Raw genomic sequence first — 26109 nt, 5'->3', positions numbered from 1 at the left:
GCTAAATATATACGTCCATATGGGTGCCATAATACATGAAGTTATTGTATGAAACATGGCAATATGGAAAGGAAGGGAGATCTTTTTGCAAAAAACCTATATTTTAAGTTTTGTCAAAATCGAATAAAAATTGTGACAACAAATTGTGGATGGTCGAACAGAGAGACAGACAGACATGGGCAACGACAATATTTGTCCACATGAAAATTTGATTGATAAAAAGTCTGTGAGAAGGTGTATTTGAAATAATGAACAAGAATTTATTTTAAAAAGTATGAATATTCTAAAGATACATGTAGGTAAAGGTAATATAAAATGGACAATGTGCATATTTTAAAATCATCATGAATATCTTTAGTTCTTATGTAATTCTGTAATATTTGCTACCGGTAATTGCCAGTTCTGAAAGAAACAGAAACATATGAATGTAAAGATTTTAATTGGTTATTGTTGGAAAAAAAGTATTAATTTGACAACAATAAATCATCTGGGCATGGATAAGAAATTTAGCATTTACGTGTGTTGTTAGTTTGCAACAATATTGGTCTAGAATATCGAAATATGTGTTTATCTGACCTTTTGGATCCAAACAAAAGTAAAATAGATTTTTCCAACTATATAAAACAATACTTATCTTCAAGACAAAATGTTATTATAATTTTATTTATTCCTCAATATAATCTTTTATCTCCATTATTGCAACTAATTACCCATTGTTGTGCAATCTGCAATACAGGAGAAAAAGAAGCTTATATTTAGGCTGTATTATTATATTAGTGTAAAACATATGAGAGCAAAAAGTGTTTTAGCTATCTTTCCTAAAAGCATTTTTCTACTGTAATACATAACGAAAACCACAGTCTTATGGCCATTAAGGGCGCACAGTGGCTAAGTGGGTGAAACGCTGGCTCGCTAGTCTGGAAGTTACGTGTGTGATCCCTGCATTGGCTGAGAAAAGTCATCTGGATATTCCGACATGGTTTTCCTTTATCAGTTGTGCAGGATAGAGGGACTGACAAGGACAGCTGTCTAGTTGTTCAGATGGGATGAAAAACCGGAGGTCCTGTGTACACATTGGAATTCGATATAAGAGTAGATCATAGTGTTGCTACCTGGGCCAATTTCCTTCATAGCTCACTGCATGGCGTATTGTAGCACCATAGGTCTTCTGTCTGACGTGGAGAGCGGGCATATGTCGGAAACCGGTCGCCACATCCTACATACGACCCATGCATCTTTTCTTACTACATATTTCTGTAGCCCTGTGATCGTCTAGAATTTGTCTCTAGCTGTCTTTACTTCTGCTTCACGTTGTGTATTTACTTCTTACAGTTTCTTAAGACGTTGTCTTACCAGGAATAACAATGCGACAGTTTGCTTCTACATTTTATATATATATAGCTGAATACAGGTATACAAGCATAATAGATAACAATACTAGCTAAAACCATTTCTCTACCCTAGCCAGCCTCGCGGCTGTCTAGGAACTCAGATGGAAGCTCTCTGGAACCTAATAGAAGTCTGGCGAATTCTCACCAGTATCCTAATTTTGTATCTACTGGTTTTGAACATTCAATTATTCAATTGGTCAAATATGATGTAAATAATTATAGAGATTGGTTAATTGAGCCCAATGACGTCGACAACCAACCCTAATATGGTGGAATGGAATTTTACTGAAGAATATTCTCATGAGATATCTGTTAACATGTTGTTGACATAGAACCATTTATGTTATGGCTCTACAAGTGTTTTTATATCACAATATGTCATTCAAACCCTAAGTTGATTTAAGTATTTTAAGTATATATCACATATTATGCGAATATGTTATTTCTCGAGCAAAAATTCTACTAAAAGTAATACATTCGTCCCTTTCTTTAAGACTTTTTGCTCGGTATTGGGTAAAAGATCCCTCGAATCCTTTATAATAACCATACCAACATCTGTAGAATTATATAACTATTCATAAATGTAGCAGAAATCTAGAAAATCAACATATATCACCTCCCCCACTTGCAAGATTTGTGCTAAATGAACAGGTAGGAGACTCTTAAAACTTCTATGTGCTAAACCCTATAATTATTCATGCAACAGGCAAATATCAACGATACTATACTATATAACAAAACTGTGAAAACACAAACACACATAATCAAAAATCAAAAGTTGCATGCAAAAGTTCTCAAAAAAGTTCATCACTGTAAAATCCTATGAAAATCCACTAAGCCTAAACACAGAAAACACAAATTGTCTTTTTTAAATCTTCAAGTGTCCTAATTTCAAAACACTATAACACATTACGTAATATTTATAAAGTTCAGGTTTCCCTTTAAATTCTGTCTCAGGAAATCTCAATTTGGTAAACTGGTAAACCATTTCTTCTTCTTGGATTTGTATTGGTCTGTTTCAGCTACCATAGTATCAAGTTGAAACTTTCTTTTTTTTCTTCTAAGTATGATTGGTTTGTACAATTTTATCCGTCAATCAAACATGTCATTGCCATCAGACCAAGAACTAACTATTCCTAAATCTTTATTTTGATATTAGTCTCACATTATTATTTCGAAAAAGTATTTGTAAATCTTACTCTTAATTAAAATTAAATTTTATTTAATTATTAAATAAACTTTGATGTGTCTCTTTAATTATAAATCTTCAAACTTACTTTAACCTCTTGACCTGAACTCGATCAGTAATTTTATAATTGCGTTTTCTGTTTTAGAATTTCCGTTTGTGTTTTAGAATTCCCCCAAAACAATTTCATTATTATTTTATATTTCACCGTCAGTAATGTGACCTTTTTGACCTAATCATTTACAATTTTGTATTTCGTTTTGACTACTATTTCCTTTTTTACATGTCAACCAAAACAACTATATTGTTATCATACATCACTAAATGTCTAAAACAAGCAGGGCCTTTGCCTATTTCAACACTAGTGTGACATAACATTATCGAGAATGTCAATCAAATATGGCCAGTATATGAATGACATTCCATTATTATTTAATTTATCTAGAACTATATCCCAAGCAAATGAGTCCGGACATCATGCACTTAGAACATGTTCTATAAACACGACAACCAGAATATACCTAACTTTTAATAACACATACAGTTAACTATATCCTATATATACTCTTCAAAAAAAGTAGGGGATATTTGATTTTTAAGTGTTATTAAAGTCACCTAATGAAACTGACGAAGAAACAAATGACAAAATGAAATGAAGTTCACATTCATCGATTTATTCCAAATGATCGTTAGACTAAGTAAGGCACAGACTGACCATTATAAGGGTAAAATGATACCCGGGGTCAAACAGCAAAGTTACCACAGCTTCACAACCAAGTCAGTAACGGGTAAATCCTCCTCTGTTTGCCAAACAAGCATTGATCCGACGTGGCATACTCCTAATGAGACGTCTAAGGTCATTTTGGTCCAGATTGTCCCATTCCTGTTGCAACGCAGCAGCAAGTTCTTGGACATTGGCAGGACGTTGTTGACGTTGACGTAACCTCTGTCCAAGCATGTCCCAGACATGCTCGATGGGGGAGAGGTCGGGACTCAGTGCTGGCCAAGGTAATGTGGTGATGTTCTGTTGTTGGAGGTAACCTGTAACGATCCTGGCCCTGTGACATCTTGCGTTGTCATCCTGGAAGATGAAACGGCGGCCACGACGTCGTGCGAACGGCACAACATGGACTGCCAAGATGTTGTCCCGGTAGTACTGGCCTGTAACACGCCCTGCAACAACATGTAAAGCCGTTCTTCCAGCAACAGTGATGCCTCCCCACACCATAACAGAACCACCCCCAAATCGATCATGTCTGATGACGTTAACGTCTTGGAAGCGCTCGTTTCGACGACGCCACACCCTCCTACGTCTGTCCAAAAAATCAACAGTGAACCTTGACTCATCTGAAAACATCACATTGCTCCAGCGTCGATTATCCCAGTGTTGACGATCCCTACACCAACGACGTCTTGCCTGAATGTGATGATCTCTCAAACAAGGGATCACGCGAGGACGTCGGGCGCGAAGGTGACCCCTATGCAGTCGATTCCGAATCGTCTGGCCACTCACTCTCACACCAGTGTCTGTTTGAAGACGAGCGCTGATCTGATTTGCTGTGATGACACGATTTCTCAAGGCCAAGGTACGGATAAATCGATCCTGGGCTTGAGTTGTCGCCCTTGGTCGACCTGAGCGTGGTCTGTCCTGTACAGATTGTGTATCACGGTATCTGGACCATAGCCTGCTTATGACAGACTGAGAAACATTCATCGTCCGCGCCACAACCGCCTGTGTTGTGCCGATCTGTAGCATGCCAAGGGCACGTAACCTTTCATTTTGGGTAAGCCGACGCATATCAAAATTTGTTTTCTGGTCACTAAAACAATTAAACTGATGTTTCCACCCTGGAATTCCATGCCACAATGACTGTAACATTCAAAGTCAGAGTCGTGCAAATCTTGGGTTGGACCCCCATGATGATCCCAAGCATCACCTGCATTCCATGCGGTAGCTATTGGTGCTTTGGGCGTCACATGTAACTGGAAATGTTTCTTCTGTTAGGTTCTATAGTGACTTTTTTCGTAGTCATTTGCATATTTTAGTATTATGCCCCCAAAATCAAATATCCCCTACTTTTTTTGAATAGTATATTATATTAATGCAATCCGTGACTTTTACACACGTCAAATTTAACACAGTATGAATACTATTGTTTATTATAATTCGACCTCATGTCAAATTACACATTCCCAATCATTGCGTACGTGTCAACAGCTTAAAGCAATTAGCAGTATATATTAAACGTTAATATTACGTTTCTAAAGCTAAAATTTAATTACATAAAATTATATACGGACAAAATTTACCGTATTCTGCCACTTTTCTAAAAAAAAGTGTCGTATTCTTACCTTAACCTCCTATTAAACTCGTATTAATGACTTTGCGATAATCTCACAATTCAACGAGCCAATAATTTTAGTTTTTTCCCAGGAAAACTATAACCAACATCCCTAGATGAACCATATGGGATTTTCAACATAACCTAACTTTTTAATCAAAAGTTAAATTACAACAACTCCAAGGCCTCGACTAAGGGTCTTAAAATTATATAGTATACGAAACAACAAAAAACACAAATTAACGAATCACAGTAGAAAGTACGGCCATCTTGGAAACTAGAGTTAATCACTCACAAACTTCATCCTTAGCTCTGCCGTCTTTCCACTGCGACACGGAGACAACATTAGTTCCTTATTTTATTCCCTATTCCGTTTCCTTATCATTATTATTCCTTAGTTATATCAAAACATTTTTTTTTAAAACCTACTCCCTAAACTTTCTCTTTAACTTTAATTTTACTACAGGTCATGTTAACCCGATAATATACACACCTAACCAGTGATATTATATTGTTTAATAAACCTATCAATCTAAACTTATGAATGACTCTAATTTATTCTCTATACAGTTAAATTTTAAATACTTAGTTTCTAATCAGATTTTAACTTTAAATTAATATTATTTGGTCTGTAAACAAATTTAACACATTTAATTTACTAAACAAAATGTATTTACCCAATTTTTCGAATATCTCCACCAGATTTTTTCCACCAGACTTTTTCTGTTGCTGGATTGTACATGTTTTCTTCTTAACGTCTTCAAATATGTATTCTTCTTCTAAAGTGACTTCTTACCCCAAAGGTCGAAACTTCGTTACGCCACCAAATTGAATATGCAAGACTATGCAGTGCTATGCATACTCTCTTTTCTTCTAATCTTCTTCCAGGTTACTCGATTTCGTAGTCACGTGCACCATATCGAATATTTATTCTTCTTCCAAATTTGCTGCTTACCCTAAAGGTCGAAACTGCGTTACGGCACCAAATCGAATATGTAGCACCATAGGTCTTCTGTCTGACGTGGAGAGCGGGCATATGTCGGAAACCGGTCGCCACATCCTACATACGACCCATGCATCTTTTCTTACTACATATTTCTGTAGCCTTGTGATCGTCTAGAATTTGTCTCTAGCTGTCTTTACTTCTGCTTCACGTTGTGTATTTACTTCTTACAGTTTCTTAAGACGTTGTCTTACCAGGAATAACAATGCGACAGTTTGCTTCTACATTTTATATATATATAGCTGAATACAGGTATACAAGCATAATAGATAACAATACTAGCTAAAACCATTTCTCTACCCTAGCCAGCCTCGCGGCTGTCTAGGAACTCAGATGGAAGCTCTCTGGAACCTAATAGAAGTCTGGCGAATTCTCACCAGTATCCTAATTTTGTATCTACTGGTTTTGGACATTCAATTATCCAATTGGTCAAATATGATGTAAATAATTATAGAGATTGGTTAATTGAGCCCAATGACGTCGACAACCAACCCTTATATGGTGGAATGGAATTTTACTGAAGAATATTCTCATGAGATATCTGTTAACATGTTGTTGACATAGAACCAGTTATGTTATGGCTCTACAAGTGTTTTTATATCACAATATGTCATTCAAACCCTAAGTTGATTTAAGTATTTTAAGTACATATCACATATTATGCGAATATGTTATTTCTCGAGCAAAAATTCAACTAAAAGTATTACAGTATGCCCGTCTTAATTAACCCAGTTGGAGCAGAACAGTAGGACGTTAACCCCAATTTCATTTTTTATGGCCAATGGAGGATCTACACCATATGTATTTGTAATGCTCAACAACTTAATTGTACAGTATTTCACATAATTATCATTTCCTTCATGTGCTGGCAATAATTACCATATTTTTTCTGTTCTTCAAAAGCAAACATTGAAGGACTATATTAGTAAACAATATTTTCAAATCAATCTTTAAATTCTTATCTTCTTATCAATTAGTAAAATTTCAGCTGTTACTCCATACGATTTCTATACCATTTGACCAACCATCCATGTTCAATCTGCATTTTTCTACTACACTGGCCAATAATACATTTGTATTAGGCGCCAATATTTTTTGCTTTATGTACAATGTCATAAGCTTTAGTATGACCATTTTGAACTGTATTGCCTTCATGTGCTGGAGATAAGCAATCCTCGGTATTTCCAGCGGTATCGTTCCGTTTTCAATTTACCTCTAGGTAAATTTGCGGGGTAGGCAATTGATCAAATCATCATCCCTTGATAATTGTGCTTTGTTTATAAACCAACCAAAAATTTTGAAAGTGGGAGAAGGGAAGTAACAAGCATTTTATTGCAACTAACATTGACGAATCAAGGTAACAAACTTTGTAAAAGTATTTTTAAAGACATTGCTGCGTGTGCATATCACTTCTTTCTCATTAAATTTGTTGCATCCCTTCTTATAATTAACGTACAAGCTCCTTTTAGGAGGTGGATTTACAATAACATTGGAGATACCGAGGATAGAGATAACCAGCAGCTTAATTACTTCTTTCCATTCTTCAAAGACAAACCTAATCTGATAAAAACAGAAGTCCTATTTCGCTTTACTTATCTTTACTACAGTAGGATTTGTATAATCCGCGTTCTGATTGATGTAAGTGATAATCCAATGAAACGGTCCGTGTGGTGTACGGAACTGTGGTTATCACACTAGGAAAATCAATGCTGGTTTGCTTATAAAATGTCTGATGTCATAGGGACAAAATCCACTACAACCGATTAGAACTTTATATGTGGGAGTCCATTAAAAGAATAAAACCAACGGCTGCAAGGCAGGATACGCCCACATTTTCGAGAGATGGATAGAGAAAGAGCTAAAAAGAAAGTGATTTTTCCTACAATCAAGGGCCATAATTCAGGAAATTACAATTCTATATGCGCAAATATCGAAAGGGACCAAGATCTTTGTGTTATAAACTTACATTTCAAGTTTCAACAAAATCGGATAAAAATTGTGACCTCTATAGGGTCCACAACCTTAATATACCATATTTTTTTATGCTATTTGAGAACGAATTGCAGCCATTTTGTCTGTCAATTTTGGGCCGATTTACACGAAATTCGAACTCAGCGGTCCTTAGGGTGTAACGGTGATATAATAATACGGCTTTTTAAATCGGATAAAAATTATGACTTCTATAGGGTCCACAAGCTAAAAACGCGATTTTTGGTACAATCAGGGGCCATAATTCAGGAAGTTACAGTCCGATATCCGCAAATATCGAATGGGACCGAGATCTTTGGGTTATAAACTAACATTTCAAGTTTCAACAAAATCGGATAAAAATTGTGACCTCTATAGGGTCCACAAGCTAAAAACGTGATTTTTCGTGCAAACAGGGGCCATAATCCATGAAGTGTCGATCTGATTCATGCCAATATCGAAAGCAGCCAAGATCTTTTGGCGATAAAAATATATTTCAAGTTTCGTCAAAATCGGATAAGAATTGTGACCTGTAGAGTGTCCACAAACAAATTGTGGACGGACGGACGGACGTCCGGACGTCCAGACATACGGACGCCTGGACGGACAGGGGCAACGACAATATACGTCCACATGAAAATGTGGGCGTATAAAAATGAAACGAAAGAGATATCTGTATTTAAATCAGATTGAGATAAACCTTAAAGAATTAAGCATACTTTTCATATAAATAAATAATTATATAGGCAGGCTCCCCGACTCCCCTGCACCCGCCAATCTTACACTTTCACGGCCAGTAATACATGAGTATTAGCCTTTACTACTTGCATCGGCAACAACATAGTTCTTGCCACTCCATTATTTCCTTCATCTACTGGCGGTAACCAGCAGCTTTTTCCTAAACATACTTTTCATATAAATAAATAAATATTTATACAGGCAGGCTCCCCGACTCCCGCCAATCTTACACTTTCACGGCCAGTAATACCTGAGTATTAGCCTTTACTACTTGCATGGGCAACAACATAGTTCTTGCCACTCCATTATTTCCTTCATGTGCTTGCGGTAACCAGCAGCTTTTTCCTAAACATAACTTTTACACACTATTACACACTAAGACATCAGCATATGTATTTGCAATGAGCAAGAGCATAGTTGTTGCCACACTACTTCACATCATTATTATTTCCTTCATGTGCTGACGATAACCAGCAGCATTTCTCTTTCTGTTCTTCAAAGATAAACCCTGAAGAATATAATCTGTAAACATACATACATAAACAACACAGTCATAACTATTATCTTGTATAGTTATGTTTCTTTCCATTATCGTTTTCCATGTGTTTGATCGTACTGTCTCAATCTCATTAATAAAACTGAGCAATGTGTTCAAACATACAGCACCTCTACTATAACTTCCAAGCGAATCAAAGTACTTTATTGTCTTTGATCTCACATATACTACCAATAAGCTCCAGTGACTTGCAGTGTACACTGGAACTAGTATATCATATTGTAGAAAATTTCTACGTTGGTAGAATTCTACTGCATTTCTTAAAATCCCTTCTATTCTGGTGTAACAGAAAATTTCTTCAGCCAATATTTGATTGCCTTCATTTCTTTCTCTTTCTTGTAGGTATTTCATATACACATTTATTACTTGATCATTAAGCCACTGTCTTGGAGCAAGGGTAGCTAGATCTCTTCTGCTTATCTGATAGCCATACTTTCTGACTATTATATTATCGACCTGCATTTCATTTTGAATATCAGTTTTTTTTCATTTCTTTAGAAATTCTTCCTGCGGGAATATTTTCCCCAAATAAAAAAGCCTTTTTATTTTCCTTAACAGTGTGGAATTTCCACATATTTTCATTTCCAACAGTATTGGCAGCATTAATGTTGCTGTAAGCTTTATCCTCATCATTACTTAATTTTTCTTTACTGATCATCAAATAGATCACTTTGTGGTCCGAAAAGTAGTTCTCCTGAATACCAGACCTTATGTGATCTTTCGGTAGATCAGAGTATATCAAATCTATCACTGTATCTGAATCAGTGGTAGGTTCATCAATCAACTGGCTCATGCCCTTCAACACTTCGTTGACACTCGAAGTCTTACATTTTTCAAATTTCATATTGAAGTCACCAAGAACTATGGTGAAATCAGTTTCATTTGACGTTTTGCTCACATCTATAAGAGCTGAACAGAACTGACCCTCTGACACTTTAGGCGGTTTACATAGCCCAAGTATCTTGCAAAAATTCTTTATATTTTCAATTTCAATATCTAACGTTATAACGTTCATCTCAACACCATTCATATTGAATGGTTCAACAACAATATTTTTCAGTTTCATTTTATCATTGACATATACAGCCATGCCATGATGATTTTTCAATATTTCTGTCACAGCATCATTTCTATACAAGGTATAACCAGGTATGTTATACATATCTGAATTTACACTTGCTATTACTCTTGTCTCTGCCAGTATGACGACAGTAGCATTAATTTTACACAGACTCGCTTTTACATCTTCAAAATATGTCTGCAGTGATCTAACGTTATGATAAACCACAATTATTTTATCTGAGCTCACAGAACTCAAATCCCGTGTTCTGCATATGACTTTACGTGTTGTACGCAATTCATTCATTTCTACTTTCACATCATTACTGACTGATATTTTGTTTTCGTTCAGGTTTATGATGTGTAAACCTTCAATAGTTTTCACCCTGCTTAATCCAACAAAATGAATATGTCGAGTTTTCCTACCTTCGAAATCAATGACCACGCTTTCTAAAGTATCCCCTTGTGATCGGTGAACAGTTTTAGCAGCAGCTGGTCTCAAAGGTATCTGCATTCTCATTACTTCTGCATTCTTGTATTACCCAACTCTAAACTGTCGTGAAACAGCCAGAATAGGTGTCCACAAGGCATCAACTTCTGCACTGAAATGACTTTTATAATCTTTTCTAGTTAACTTCCCAACATCTGGATTTTCAAACTGGACCCAGACTATGGTGCTACTTGCTAACCTAGAAGCGCCTGTCTGGATTTTTTTTTTACCACGCAAGACGCCCCGTTTGTCAACCCATCATCCAATCTAGCATTTAAAGCTATTTCACATTTTAAGCCAATTAACAATTCTAAAGTGGAATGTAATTGCATGGTTTTTCTCGGATCTTCCGGAACTTTCTCAAGTATAGCTTTGCCCACAACTTGTGAAGCAGACCCAACTATGCTATCTTTTGCTAAAATTACAATTTTTTCACCCACCATGTTATCAAAAACTTTGTCATTAAAGTTTTTCATCTTTTCATTACTTTCTCAAGTATAGCTTTGCCCACAACTTGTGAAGCAGACCCAACTATGCTATCTTATGCTAAAATTACAATTTTTTCACCCACCATGTTATCAAAAACTTTGTCATTAAAGTTTTTCATCTTTTCATTACTTAAAGAGGGATGTCAAAGGGATACTCACTCTCTTCATTAACTTTCAACAATCTTGATTTAAGAATGTTGATATCAATACATTTTTCTTCTTCAGATATATAATTACCTTCTCTTAATCTATTCAATAGCTCAGCAAAGGCTTTGCTATCTTTTGCCTCATAATTTCTGTAAGTTCATACATACAAAAATTATCTTTCCATATATTACTCGCTGTTGGCCCATAGGCACTATCAAGATTTTCAAATATATAGCTATCAAATACCGGTTTCAACTGAAACAGATCTTCTACACAGATAACATGACATCCACCGAATAACAGTGGACTGCCTTTGATATCTTGAAATCTTTTATTGAGAATATTCATCATACCACTTACTACCATGGATATCTCATCAATAAAAACAACTTTCAAACCCCCAAGGCTACTTCTTAACGTATTTAATCTGCTACTATCTAAGCTTTTATATTGCAATGACTGGCACACGGGGATCTTAAGCGCGCTGTGGAGAGTACTACCCATGATGTTGTTAGCGGCCTTGCCAGTCGGAGCCAACAATATTTGCTTAATAGTTTCAAAATCATCACCTGCTTTTTCCGGGCCATATTATATACCGGAAAACACCATTTTATACTGAATACCGGAAAAACACTAAATACCGGAAAACATCCTAAATACCGGAAAACACCCTAAATAGGTAACCCGGAGCCTGGTCCTCTGTGTGCGGTTTTGGACCAAGTGAGCGCCGATGAAGGAAGGTCAAGGTCATTACGATGTTCGTTTTACAAATAGCCCCCCCCCCCAAAAAAAAAAAAAAATTCCAATTTTTTTTTCTCTAAAATTTTGTTGATGCCTATTATGTTTTGAATGTTTTAAAAGACGCAATCAGTCTACCTCCATCATTGACCATATTTTATTTTGTATTTTAATTTTAGTTTTCAGTAAATTTTAGTAGATTTCAGTGTTTCAGTAGATTAAACACAGCCCTCTGAGGGCCCCGTTATATGCCGGTTGCGCCAGTCTCCTGATTCTTACCAGTAACGCTGGCATCAGGGTGGTACGAATTAGTGGAAGGCACGATTAGGCCAACTCCTCCCTAGGTAACAAAAAATCGCATCATAAAACTGCAAGTATCATCAAAAGCGAGTTAATAAATCTCTGAATAGTTCGAGTTGAAGTTCCAGGTTTAACCGCTATGTGTCCTAATCACCAAACGAAATGGATGCCACGCAATTCTCGGACAGGCTGTAATCTGAAAAGTGTCTATCCTTTCCAAGAGCTATCCATCTCGTTGGAAGGGCTAAAAATCTACTTGTTTCTGAGCTTACTTTCATTCCAGGGTCAAATATAATCACTTGAACCATAATAATATTCAACATATTCCATCATAATCCGAGGGCCGCACACAGGATTTTTTTTCTGGATTACTTTTCGAGCTTTATTCCCCAACTCGTTGACCAGTTTTCCTTGAGAAAACCCCAACTTTCGCCCAATTGTCCATAAGGAAACTACATATTCTATCTTACTGCATTGACGGGAAGTGGTAAGCTGGACGTCTGTGAAAAGGGTTGATCCATAAATTGTCAAGGAAGCAATTGTTGTTTTTGTTTGTGAAATAGAGGACTCTAGCCGATGAGGCTACTTTCCCCCCGAGAACCTCAGGCAACCAATTTGTTTTATGTACTACTATCGTAATAAAACATTACTATATTAACCACTTCCTGGTGGCTGAAGACTTACACCGAATGCGTAATCGGAAAAAAATGTCCCCGAGAAAATGTTTTTTCCGACAATCGATATTCGAGATGTCTTCTGTTGCACAAATTATGCTACACTGTGTAAGAACTTTCATCCTTTGATCTGAAGATTGTAGATGGAAAAGTATCATTTGCACAATTTCAAAGTAAACCTGCATTTTCGTATATCATCCCGTAATTTGTGATTAATGACAATGACTGTGGAAATAATATGGGTTGAGGAATGGAAGATCTATGTTCGTCACGTGACTGGACAATTCCAACCCCCTTCCCACCCTGACGATGACCCCTCCCGCAGCGGTGCACGCTCTCTAAAAAAATCTCGGGCACAGTTTTCCGGTAGGTATTTAGTAATGCGGAGTTTGGTCCTCGTGTGTGGTTTTGGACCAGGTGAGCGCTGATGAAATAAGTTCATTAACATACAAGCGAGCGATCGCCTACGGTCAAATAAAAATTTCTTTTCAGATTTTTTTTAAGAATTTCTTCTCCCAAATTTCTTTCTCAAAAAATTCAAATTTTGTTTCCAGTATTTTTGTCTGTAAAATTATTTCCTACAGAATGTTTTTTTTATAAAACCAATTTTTCGGAAAAATTATATTTTTTGGGGGGGACAGAAATTTTTTTTCGTCAAAAAAATTTGGGAGAAAAAAAAAATCGGATTTTTTTTTTATTTTTTTTGGGGGGGGGGGGGGGCTATTTGTAAAACGAACATGACCTTGACCTTCCTTCATCGGCGCTCACTTGGTCCAAAACTGCACACAGAGGACCAGGCTCCGGGTTACCTATTTAGTGTTTTTCCGGTGTTTTCCGGTATTCAGTATAAAATGGTGTTTTCTGGTGTTTTCCTGTGTTTTCCGGTATATAGTATTGCCGCTTTTTCCTACACCAGCTCCTCCACTCAAGAATCTGAAAACCTGGTTACGTGAGAATTTTATTTCATTCAAGGTATCATATACAAAATACAGCTGTTTCTGATTCAATGACCTCATCAGAGATCTATAATTTTCATCGGGCATTTCATACAATGCCACCTGTTCAACATTGCTTTCAGTGGGAAGTTCCAGATCCATACCAATATCATACTCGTATTTGGTAGGATTACCACATTCAGAATCTTTCTTTATATCTAACTTTTCTTCTATTTCATCTTCTTTTTCAACTTGCTGGGTAACAGGTGCCTGTTGATCCCAGGCATCTTCCAAATTCTGGCCTTCAGCAAGAATAGCTGCATTTACAGCATCCCTATTTGCATCATATTGCTTAATTTGCTCAACTATTTGATCCTTCATATGTTCATATTTGCTTTGGAAGGAATCAGATCCTCCCAATAAATCAACTTCTTCATCCCTCCAGTTGGAATACAACATGAGGAGTTCTCTGTAATGTTTCTCGGGCTCCTTGTCAACATTAAAATTGACATACCTAATGCCCTTTTCTTTATCGTAGTATTATTTTCTTCGCTTGAGAAGATTTCTCTCTCAAGTCATCATCGTCCCAATCAGAGCTGTGCTCTATTTGGTCTTCAACAAATGTCTGGTCGTTTTCCACTTGCTTGGATCGTTTTTATAGGTATTTTTTCTATCATACCAAGCAACAAAATCAGCTAGTCTTACATTTTCTAACTGCTTTGAACGATTCTTATACCTGTCTAGATAATTACTAGATTGGATATTTTCATCTTCGTCATCAAGGCCATCCAGTTGATCTTGCGATTTCAACAGATATACCCTTTCACACGGAGGAGACGTGTTAATAAACTTCCCTCGATGTTTTTCTCATAGGAAGTTGCAGTATGATATATGCAGCTTCCTGGGCACTAACTTCTACATTATTCAGAAACTTATTGCCAATTACCTTGACTTGGTCTCTGATACCATAATTGCCGTTTCTTACTTCTTTCATTGCTTGCCTTAGCAAATCACTAATACCTCTTTGTGACTTAGCTATATGAGGCAATATATATACTCAGCCAAATTAAAAACTTGCCACTCGGGATTTTTGGGACTAGATTTTTAATATTTGGTTTAAGGCAACTATTTTAGTGTTATGTTGTGCACAGACGACCTTGACAACAGAAAGCAAGAATACGTCTCGCCGAAAGTCCTTGACATTGACAACGTTCGTGATGTCACAGTACCCCCCAAAATAAAATTCACAGACTTGGAGAACAAACGGAATAAAGTGTTTAGTAACGGTTGTGGCCTCCTCTAGCGTCTCGTACTGCCACACGTCTTCTCATGGATCTCAGAACATTAGTAAACACTACCCGAGGAAGACGTCGCCACTGCTCAGCAAGAGCATGTTGAAGGTCCTGCAACGTCAGTGGTGGATTCACTTGCTGACGAACACGTCGACCCAGTTCGTCCCAGATGTGTTCAATAGGAGTAAGGTCGGGGCTAAGCGACGGCCAATCCAGGACTTGGACACCGGCATTTCTTAAAAAATTCTGGGTAGCAATTGCTGTATGGGGTCGAGTATTGTCTTGTTGAAACGTTAGTCCAGGCCCATGTCTCTGCATAAACGGAAGAAGAACAGGTTGCAAAATCTGATCCCTGTACTGGACAGCATTTAAGTTGCCTTGGACAACAAGAGGAGAACGTCCATGTGCACAAAAAGAACCCCAAACCATGACGCTGCCGCCACCAAATCGGTCAAATTCTCTGACGCATACTTGAGCGTAACGTTCACCTCGTCTGCGGTACACTCGAACCCTGCCATCGGCAAATCTCAAAGTGAATCGAGATTCGTCACTAAAGACAACCGAATTCCACTGTCTTTGAGTAAATCTTATGTGTCTTGTGGCCTACACAAGTCGGTTACGGCGATGAAGAGGTGTCAATATTGGTCCATTTTAGGGCCTCCGAGCTCGAAGACCAGCAGCAGTTACCCTTCCACCAAACATCTCTCTACTTGTGGAGGTTGCAGTGACAAATCTGTTTCTAAGATGACGTAATCGTATTGCTTGATCTTCCTGGAGTGACGTCACACGTGGCGCTCCCGCCCTTGGCCGGTCGGCAATAGTTCCAGTTTGAAGCACTCTCATTCTAAGATTAATTATTGTCTGGCGTGAACAATTAAAGGCTCTTGCAACAGTGACCACAAACTGACCAGCATAGAGCCTACCTATAGCACGTAGACGTTCTACATTTGAAAGGCGCGGCATTTTCTAACAAAGATGAAAATAACAATTTTAATTTGTTTTTCCAGTGCAAGTTACGTGTGCGTGTTCAGTTTAAGCAAACTTGCATCGATTGACCTCACGAGTTTGTGTTTGCACGTGTTTTTCAGGTTTTTCATCTTTATATGCTCAAAAGTCACGTGATCCACGTGAATTTACAATTTTATGAAAATTAAAGGCTTCTTACTACTTACTATCGTTAGAAACACTTTAAAATTTATTTGACTTACCAGAAAAAAAAAATTGTTGAAATTCATCAGTGTCAAGTTTTTAATTTGGCTGAGTATACATAGCACAAGCATATACATCAAGCACAAATTGGATATCGAGATTTGCTCTCCATGCCTTCAGAAGAAGAGGATTATAGGAATTAATCCTCAATTCATTCGGCGTTCTTTTCAAAAAGACAGTCGCTGATCTAATTGATGAACGTACTGCCATAATATACTGCTCATAAGAGATAGAGACTTTTCCCAAGAAATATTCAAAAGAAATGTCTTCACCATCTTTTATTTCATCTAAAACTACCTTCACTTTGTCATAATCACTTTTAGGTGAATTAATGTCATTTTCACCAACCGTTGCATCCAGCGGTTCTAGAATTACAGTGTTTGGCATTGGCGGTTTGGGGAAACCAAACCTGCAAATCTTTTGGTTCTTCCTTCTACATGTATGAGAATGCTTATGTGTCTGATAATTTACAAGTGGCTGTAAATCATCATCCACAATTCTTCTACATGATGTCTTGCTATCAATGTACTCAACAATTTCTTCATTTTCACTGCACTTGTATTTAGGCGCTCCCTCAACCCATAACAAGGCATGAATGTGAGGCGAGCCTCTGTGCCGAAACTCAACCCTGTAAAAAAAAAATCACTTATTTTTCCCAAGGGTGAGTTCTCTGCTTTCAGTACATCTCTGAACAACAGATTGACCTGGTAATCAAACTGTCTTACACACGTAACTGGGTCTGACGAAATAATCTTACATTTTTTCTCCCAGTCCATGTTATCGATTTCTTCATCAGAATATTCTTCATAATCTTGTAACTTGCCTAATATTTTAAGCAAATGTTTCCACTTCGTTTCAGCGGCACTAAAACTACAAAAGTAGGTGGTCTCTTCCAACATTCTTATCATCCCGAAAAGATCGGATTTGGCTTTTTTAAAGTATGGTGGAGAACCTCTCAGTGTTTTCAACACCATATAACCATCATCGAATTGCACTAATTTCTCCAAGTGACCAGGTGTTCGGAGATCACCAGCCGTCAAATTTTTACCGGCAGTTTTATTTTTTCTAACTGCTATGTTTGCTTGACCAATCATAGTTTTCATTTGCAGCTTTTTCAATCTGAAAAAGATATTGTCAACACAATTTGCAGCTCTTCTATCGTTCCGTCTTAACTCAGACTTACAAAGTTCAATGTAGTAAACTTTTGCTTTCCTTTCCTTTGCATCTACTCTTGCCTTTCCTGCAAATATTTGTGAAAATGACAGCTCTTCAGAGTATTTGTCCATAAAGATACTTAATGGAATATTACCCTGTCCTGAAGCAAAAGAGTATACCTTTTCCTTCTCATCATCTTCAATGAAGTCAGGGGAAGTCAACAATGTATCCTTAGATCCAGGAGCTTGTTCACCTTCATCCTCACTCCAATCCTCAAAAGTATCAACTCCAGGTTTCCCTGAAGTAGTGGCTTCCTTACCTGAGTTATTATTCTCAGTGACACCTCTTTGTTTGCTCATTTTCTCACCCTCCGAAAAAACATTTATTTCATCAGAGTCGTCAACATGAATAGTATTTACACCATTTCCATCTGGAGATATTTCACTACTTTCATCGCAGTGGTCAACATGTTTGACCATGTCTTCATCATCTGGTATAATTACTTCACCAAAGTGAACCCCTTCCTTATGGAAGAGGTCACCATTAGCTTCCAACCATGCTATAGCTTCCATAATCTTATATGGTCTGATATTTTCAGTCATAACAGCATGGCTATACTTAAGTTGCCGTTTCAATTTCGCAGCTATTGTGAAGTTCTCATCTGGAGCTCTGGGAAGAGAACGGATGGTACTACACACATTAGTAACAACATTTACAACATTCCCTCTGATTTTTTTTTGTCCACCACGTTAATGGCAGAATCATTCAACTTACTAACTGCTGCGGATTGTTTTACACTGTGTTTGTACCATAACTGGTGACAAATTTCACAAGTGTAGGTTGGCCCATTGCTTACCTTCTGATGGAACAGCCGAATTAATTCGTTAGTGTCCAAAGATTTCAATTTAGCCCTTTTCTTACGCCTACTAATGGCCTCCTTTCTATTATGACTAATTCTAGTGTCAGAATTCAGTCTCTTTAATTTTTTCAATTTCTTTTCCCTCATCTTTTCTGATTTCCTGTACACAGGGTTTAATCTCTTTACCTTTCTATCAGGTTTCCCTCATCTTTTCTGATTCCCTGTACCCGGGGTTTAATCTCTTTACCTTTCTATCAGAGGTTTCCCTCATCTTTTCTGATTCCCTGTACCCAGGGTTTAATCTCTTTACCTTTCTATCAGAGGTTTCCCAGATCTTTTCAGATTCCCTGTACCCAGGGTTTAATCTCTTTACCTTTCTATAAGAGGTTTCCCTCATCTTTTCTGATTCCCTGTACCCAGGGTTTAATGTCTTTACCTTTTTATCAGAGGTTTCCCTCATCTTTTCTGATTCCCTGTACCCAGGGTTTAATCTCTTTACCTTTCTATCAGAGGTTTCCCTGATCTTTTCAGATTCCCTGTAGCCAGGGTTTAATCTCTTTACCTTTCTATAAGAGTTTTCCCTCATCTTTTCTGATTCCCTGTACCCAGGGTTTAATCTCTTTACCTTTCTATCAGAGGTTTCCCTCATCTTTTCTGATTCCCTGTACCCAGGGTTTAATCTCTTTACCTTTCTATCAGAGGTTTCCCTCATCTTTTCTGATTCCCTGTACCCAGGGTTTAATCTCTTTATCTTTCTATCAGAAGTTTCCGTTATTTTCTTCGATTGCCTGTACTGAGGATCTAGACGTTTCCTTTTGATGAAATCAGAGTGTTTTTGCTTATGTCTAGAACCATAGCCAGGATCTAATCTCTTTACCTTTCTATCAGAGGTTTCCCTCATCTTTTCTGATTCCCTGTACCCAGGGTTTAATCTCTTTACCTTTCTATCAGAGGTTTCCCTGATCTTTTCTGATTCCCTGTACCCAGGGTTTAATCTCTTTACCTTTCTATCGGAAGTTTTCTTCATCTTCTCTGATTCCCTGTACTCAGGATCTAGACGTTTCCTTTTCAGGAAATCAGAGTGTTTTGGGCGTGTCTGTTAGGGGCAACCCACCGCACAAACTGTCTGGCAGTGGTCATTCATGATTCCTGTGGTGGTACTGAACAACTCCAAAGCTGTTTTAGGTGGTACATATTTGAGCTAATCTAGCCTAGCTTTGGTCTGGAAATTAGATAAATCTTGTCAGGGATACGCCATCACTACAAATGTCTGGCAATTACATAGCTCTGTCAGGGGTACCCCACCACTAGAAATGTCTTTCAGAGTGTTTTTGTAATACCTGAAGAAGTACAGTACATTGCTGTGCGATTTTCATGTGGTACACTTTTGAGCTAATCTAGACTAGTTGGGGGGATGGCATTTTGGGCGTGGAATACCACACCCACCACCAGAAACCCGGCAGACTTGCATTCTGATGATACCAGATATACATACATTGATACCATATAGGAGAAAATTGGTACACTTTTCAGCTAGGTAAACCCCCTGGGCTCCTGCTCTATTATATTGAGAATCTTTTCGTTTTAACTTTTTATAAGACTTCCAATATTCACTTCTTTCTGCATTACTTTTCTTATCAACAGCTTGAGCTGTTTTCTTTTCAACACATTCTGTTTTTTTTGAAAATCAAAATATTTGTCAAGCTGTAACAAAGTTTGATTTTTTATATTATTTTCTCTACCTACAAAAGTCTGTGCTACATATATTTCAATAGTAGCACTGGTAGTATCAACATTACTTTCAGTAACAGAAGGCTTGACCACCCAACTGTATTCTTCAATTTCAACATCATTTTTTGTACTACAACCATGTGCCACATGTTCTTCAACAGTAGCACTAGTTGTATAAGTACTTCTACTTGCATTAAGCTTTTCTTTCATTTCTTTCTTTTCTTTACTATCCACACTTGGGTCAATATCAGAGCAATACGACCCTGTGCGATTATCATCCTCAACATTCACAAATGGGCCAATATCGGATCGATAAGAGCCTGTGTGAATGCTACTTTCTACATCATCGTTTGTACTAATAGAACCTTGTGCCACATGTCCTTCAACAGTAGCACTAGTTGTATAAGTACTTCTACTTGCATTAAGCTTTTTCATTTCTTTCTTTTCATTACTATCCACACATGGGTCAATAAAATAAAACCAAGTACGAACAATCCAAACCATAAGACAAACCATAAGACATTCACAAATGGGCCAATATCGGATCGATAAGAGCCTGTGTGAATGCTACTTTCTACATCATCGTTTGTACTAATAGAACCTTGTGCCACATGTCCTTCAACAGTAGCACTAGTTGTATAAGTACTTCTACTTGCATTAAGCTTTTTCATTTCTTTCTTTTCATTACTATCCACACATGGGTCAATAAAATAAAACCAAGTACGAACAATCCAAACCATAAGACAGAATTCGAAGTCCTAAAAAACGTTATAGGCAAAATAGTGTATTAAAGCAAAATAGTGTACGACCCTGTGCGATTATCATCCTCAACATTCACGAATGGGCCAATATCAGATCGATAAGAGCCTGTGTGAATGCTACTTTTAACTTCAGGTGTAGATATGGATCTACACCTCACCATATATTTCTTCTTTTCTTTTTTCTTAACATCTGCAGATTGCTTTTTTAATCTTGGCATCTGAGACACACAAAAAAAAAACAGCGGCTGCCAGGCAGGATACGCCCACATTTTCGAGAGATGGATAGAAAACAAGCTAAAACGAAAGTGATTTTTCCCACAATCAAGGGCCATAATTCAGGAAATTACAATTCGATATGCGCAAATATCGAAAGGAACCACGATCTTTGAGTTATAAACTTATATTTCAAGTTTCAACAAAATCGGATAAAAATTGTGACCTCTATAGGGTCCACAACCTTGATATACCATATTTTTACGCAATTTGAGAACGAGGGGCGGCCATTTTGTCTGTCAGTTTTGGGATGATTTTCACGAAATTCGAACTTAGTCGTCCTTAGGGTGTAACGGGGATATATTAATACATTTTTTTAAATCGGATAAAAATTATGACCTCTATAGGGTCCACAAGCTAAAAACGCGATTTTTGGTACAATCAGGGGCCATAATTCAGTAAGTTACGGTCCGATATGCGCGAATATCGAAAGGAACCAAGATCTTTGGGTTGTAAACTTACATTTCAAATTTCAACAAAATCGGATTAAAATTGTAACCTCTATAGGGTCCACAACCTTGATATACCATATTTTTACGCTATTTGAGAACGAAGGGCAGCCATTTTATCTGTCAGTTTTTGGCCGATTTTCACGAAATTCGAACTTAGTCGTCCTTATGGTGTAACGGTGATATAATATGATTTTTTTAAATCGGATAATAACTATGACCTCTATAGGTTCCACAAGCTAAAAACAAGATTTTCCGTACAATCAGGGGCCATAATTCAGGAAGTTACGGTCCGATATGCGCGAATATCGAAAGGAACCGAGATCTTTGTGTTATAAACTTACATTTCAAGTTTCAACAAAATCGGATAAAAATTGTGACCTCTACAGTGTTCACAAGCCAAAAACGCGATTTTTGGTACAATCAGGGGCCATAATTCAGTAAGTTACGGTCCGATATGCGCGAATATCGAAAGGAACCAAGATCTTTGGGTTGTAAACTTACATTTCAAATTTCAACAAAATCGGATTAAAATTGTAACCTCTATAGGGTCCACAACCTTGATATACCATATTTTTACGCTATTTGAGAACGAAGGGCAGCCATTTTATCTGTCAGTTTTTGGCCGATTTTCACGAAATTCGAACTTAGTCGTCCTTATGGTGTAACGGTGATATAATATGATTTTTTTAAATCGGATAATAACTATGACCTCTATAGGTTCCACAAGCTAAAAACAAGATTTTCCGTACAATCAGGGGCCATAATTCAGGAAGTTACGGTCCGATATGCGCGAATATCGAAAGGAACCGAGATCTTTGTGTTATAAACTTACATTTCAAGTTTCAACAAAATCGGATAAAAATTGTGACCTCTACAGTGTTCACAAGCCAAAAACGTGATTTTTCGTACAATCAGGGGCCATAATCCATGAAGTTACGGTCCGATAGATGCCAATATCGAAAGGAACCGAGATCTTAGGGTGATAAACCTATATTTCAAGTTTCATTGAAATCGGATAAAAATTGTGACCTGTAGACTGTTCAAAAACAATTGTGGACGGACGGACAGAGGCGACGACAATATACGTCCACATGAAAATGTGGGAGTATAAAAATATTAAGCATGTTTAATAATCAATATACTGTAAATTTTGGGAGTAGGGGGCATTTTAGTAGGATGGGTACTTTTTTAACTATAAATTTTTGCTGTACAGTACATTTTGGGCAGGAAACGTGATTCATTAATTGTTCGGCCCTTATTTAATTATTCAAATTTTGGGGTCTAGCCAAATTATGAAGCTAATTTTACATGTTATTCTTATAGGCCTAGCAGGCACCGTTTGGATAAATATAGTATCCAAGAAAAACATTTCAGCAAATTCCACTGGTGTTAGGGTATGAATTTCTGTTATTCTATTTCATACGTGTCCAGTGGTAATTAAAGCACTGCTGCCGCAAACAGTGGGGGTGGGGGAGTGGAGGAGGGCTTCAATGACACAAACTAGGTCATCTTAGGACTAATAGTACAATTCCATTTTAGGATTGCATGTAGGGTCTTGATAAGTGAAGAAAAGGAGTCACGAAGTCGTAACCAATTAGTCCTTGTCACTTTATGGCCATGTTGGATTGATTCCTTGTTTCTGTGGCAATTATGTGCGGTAGTGGACATGGTGGGGATTTGATCGAAAACAAAAACGTCCTGAAGAAAAACGAATGTGGTACTGTTTTGATCGAAAATAAGAAAGCGTCAAAGACAATGTCGATAAATGACCCACATGGTGTGGATGCGGTGGGAAAGGTGCAAGTATCGAAGAAAGACGCATGCAGTATGGATGCGATGGGAAAGATGCAAATATTGAAGAAAGGTACACGTGGTGTGATACCATTGAAAAGAAGAACCTATATGAGAAAGGCGCACATCGTTTGGATACAACTGAAAAGAATAACTCGTTGAAGGAATGTGGCACTGATTTGATCGAAATGAAGAAAGTGTCCAAGGCAAACGACCAAAAACAATAAAACGTCGGTGAAAGACATATGTGGTGCTGATTCGATCTAAAAGAAGAATGTGTCAAATACTGTCAAAGGAAGAAAATCAAAAAGAATAATGCGTTGAAGAAAGACATACAGGGTGCCGATTCGATCGGAAAGGAGGTAAGTGTCGAAGGCAGACGCACGTGGTGCCGATTCGATCAAAAAGAAGACAACATCGATGAAAAACGCACATAGTGTGGATCAGGTCGGAAAGATGCAAGTATCAAAGAAAGGCAAACATGATGTGGATACGATTGAAAAGAATGTATCTAAAACAGGCGCATGTATGGAAACGTGCAAATGGAAAATACCTGACCATGTGTCGACAGCTAAATAATGGCTTTCAATTAAAAGTTAAAATCACATGACAAGGAGGTGCCCAGAAAAATATTCATGCCGGGCAGTAATCTTGGGCAGGTGGTGCTTGAGAGCGGCTGCTGCCTCTTTCTTAATAGCAGGGGAGTTTGGGGGATCAGCCCCTTGGGAGAAATTTATTGATTATTCCAAGCGAAAAAATGCAATTTCATGATGTTTTGGCGCAGTTTTTGCGTTTTCTTAAATAAGCTTTTTATGAAATCTCTGGTAATTTATAATTAGTGGACATTGATTTGCCTGTTTTTCGTTGAGAAAATCCATACTATGAATAAAAATTACAGACTTAAGCTTTACTATGATGAAATATTATGAAGATCCAGTCTGATTTCTGAACATGTTTTCGCGATCACCGTACAAAATGCTGTGCACTGCATGTTTACTAGCCAAACTCTTCCAAATGAAAACATAATATGAGTACATTTTATGGGTGATAGACATGACAGACATGCTTGTCTGCATCAGCAAATTAATATCTTAAAGACTGTTTATTAATTATATTCCATTAAAATATAATTGTAAACTAGTCTACAACGGTCAACAGAATTTAGTGATGCACTTGTGTGAATTATGTAAACTTTTCCAACATAATTTTCCAGGATTCAGTTTTCCTTAATTTATTGTGATACCAAATGACAAAATCAAATAAGCTTACCACGAAAAATAAAATATCAAGTATAAAATAGTGTATATAATATGAATGAAATAGTGATACATGTTGACACTCAAAGGAATTCCCCACCCACCCTCCAAAAAATGCCAGTAAATTGTACATCTTCACAACAAAAATATCAGATAATAGATCATTCTTCAGATAAGTCAATGAAATAAAGACAAAGTTTATTTAGAACACAGTCTGACTGTTATTTGATCCTGCTAGTTAGATCTTAATGACTATAGCAGATTCTGTACTCAAATTATATAATTTGTTCAAGTCACCAGGTCAGCCGTGCATACCTGTCAACAAACTATAATTAACAGCCAATGTACTCTCTTGAAATCTGTTTGGCCATTGGCTGAATTTTAAATTCAAAAATTCAGTGTATAACAACTTAATATGTTAGTATTAACAAGGAACTGAAGAGAATGGTGCTATTTTTTTCACAGATTCGATTAAAGATAGAAAGATAAGTATACTTTATTACTTTCTTAACAATAATATTAAATTACTTTAATTAGATAAGATTTATGTGATTTTGTTATTTATTTAACTTTATTACCTATTCTTTTCCTTATATTTCAGTTATACCAAGAAAAAAAACCTTTTCATGGTTCTGGCTTGTGAATCATCAACAGAATTCAGATTTATCCATGAGAGAAAAAATAAGCTTATCAATTTAGAAGAATCCATGAGAGAAAAATAAGCTTATCAATTTAGAAGAAATCATGGGCCAACTATATTTTTATTCCCAAAATAAGATTTAATAAAAAAAAAGTCTATAGAATTTTATAGTACCCATTCCTACAAAAAACTATAGTGGCCCAATTTTCAAACTACAGAATACTACAGTATTCATTCCTATACATAACTGTAGAATTTCCTACAGAAAGTGCAATAAAAAAAAACACCTATAGAATACTATAATATTTTCCTATAGAAATTTTGCCATAAATCTGTAGGAAAAACAATAGGATGTGCGCTGTAGAAATTATAGAATATTTGGGGCCGTTATTTCCTACAGGCCCCCAAAATTCTGTAGAATACTATAGAATTTTATACTATAGAAAATGGGACACGCCCCCCAAAAAAACTCTAGTTTTTCTATAGAATTATATATTATACTACGCTGGTATTCTGTAGGACTTTTTGCTAAGGGAATATACATATGAGGAATACTGTGTAAGTAGGCTGATTAAATTTGAAAATATTTACACAACACACATGGTTATTCAAAGTCCCTACCGATTTAAATGATCAAATGCAAAGTAAACTTCGACATGCATTCCAGGAGAAGTT

General features: G+C 36.9%; 2 protein-coding genes across 4 annotated transcripts in view; both read right to left on the bottom strand.

Moving 5' to 3' along the window:
- Positions 1–235: 235 nt before the first annotated feature.
- Positions 236–26109, bottom strand: part of LOC126821183 (uncharacterized) — a 115221-nt gene continuing 89347 nt past the window's right edge. For all 3 annotated transcript variants that reach the window (XM_056101397.1, XM_050549586.2, XM_050549587.2), the window contains one exon: positions 236–725. The gene's annotated coding sequence lies outside the window, so the exon portion shown is untranslated. The remainder of the gene's footprint in view (positions 726–26109) is intronic.
- LOC130013022 (uncharacterized) lies at positions 9529–11351 on the bottom strand. The gene has a single exon (XM_056101398.1). The coding sequence runs from the start codon at positions 10761–10763 to the stop codon at positions 9660–9662; it is 1104 nt and encodes a 367-aa protein (XP_055957373.1). The 5' UTR covers positions 10764–11351; the 3' UTR covers positions 9529–9659.

Source organism: Patella vulgata, chromosome 5, assembly GCF_932274485.2.
Source record: "Patella vulgata chromosome 5, xgPatVulg1.2, whole genome shotgun sequence".
Classification (NCBI taxonomy): domain Eukaryota; kingdom Metazoa; phylum Mollusca; class Gastropoda; family Patellidae; genus Patella; species Patella vulgata.
Note: the sequence above shows the minus strand (reverse complement) of the source record. Positions and strands in the feature narration are given on the sequence as shown.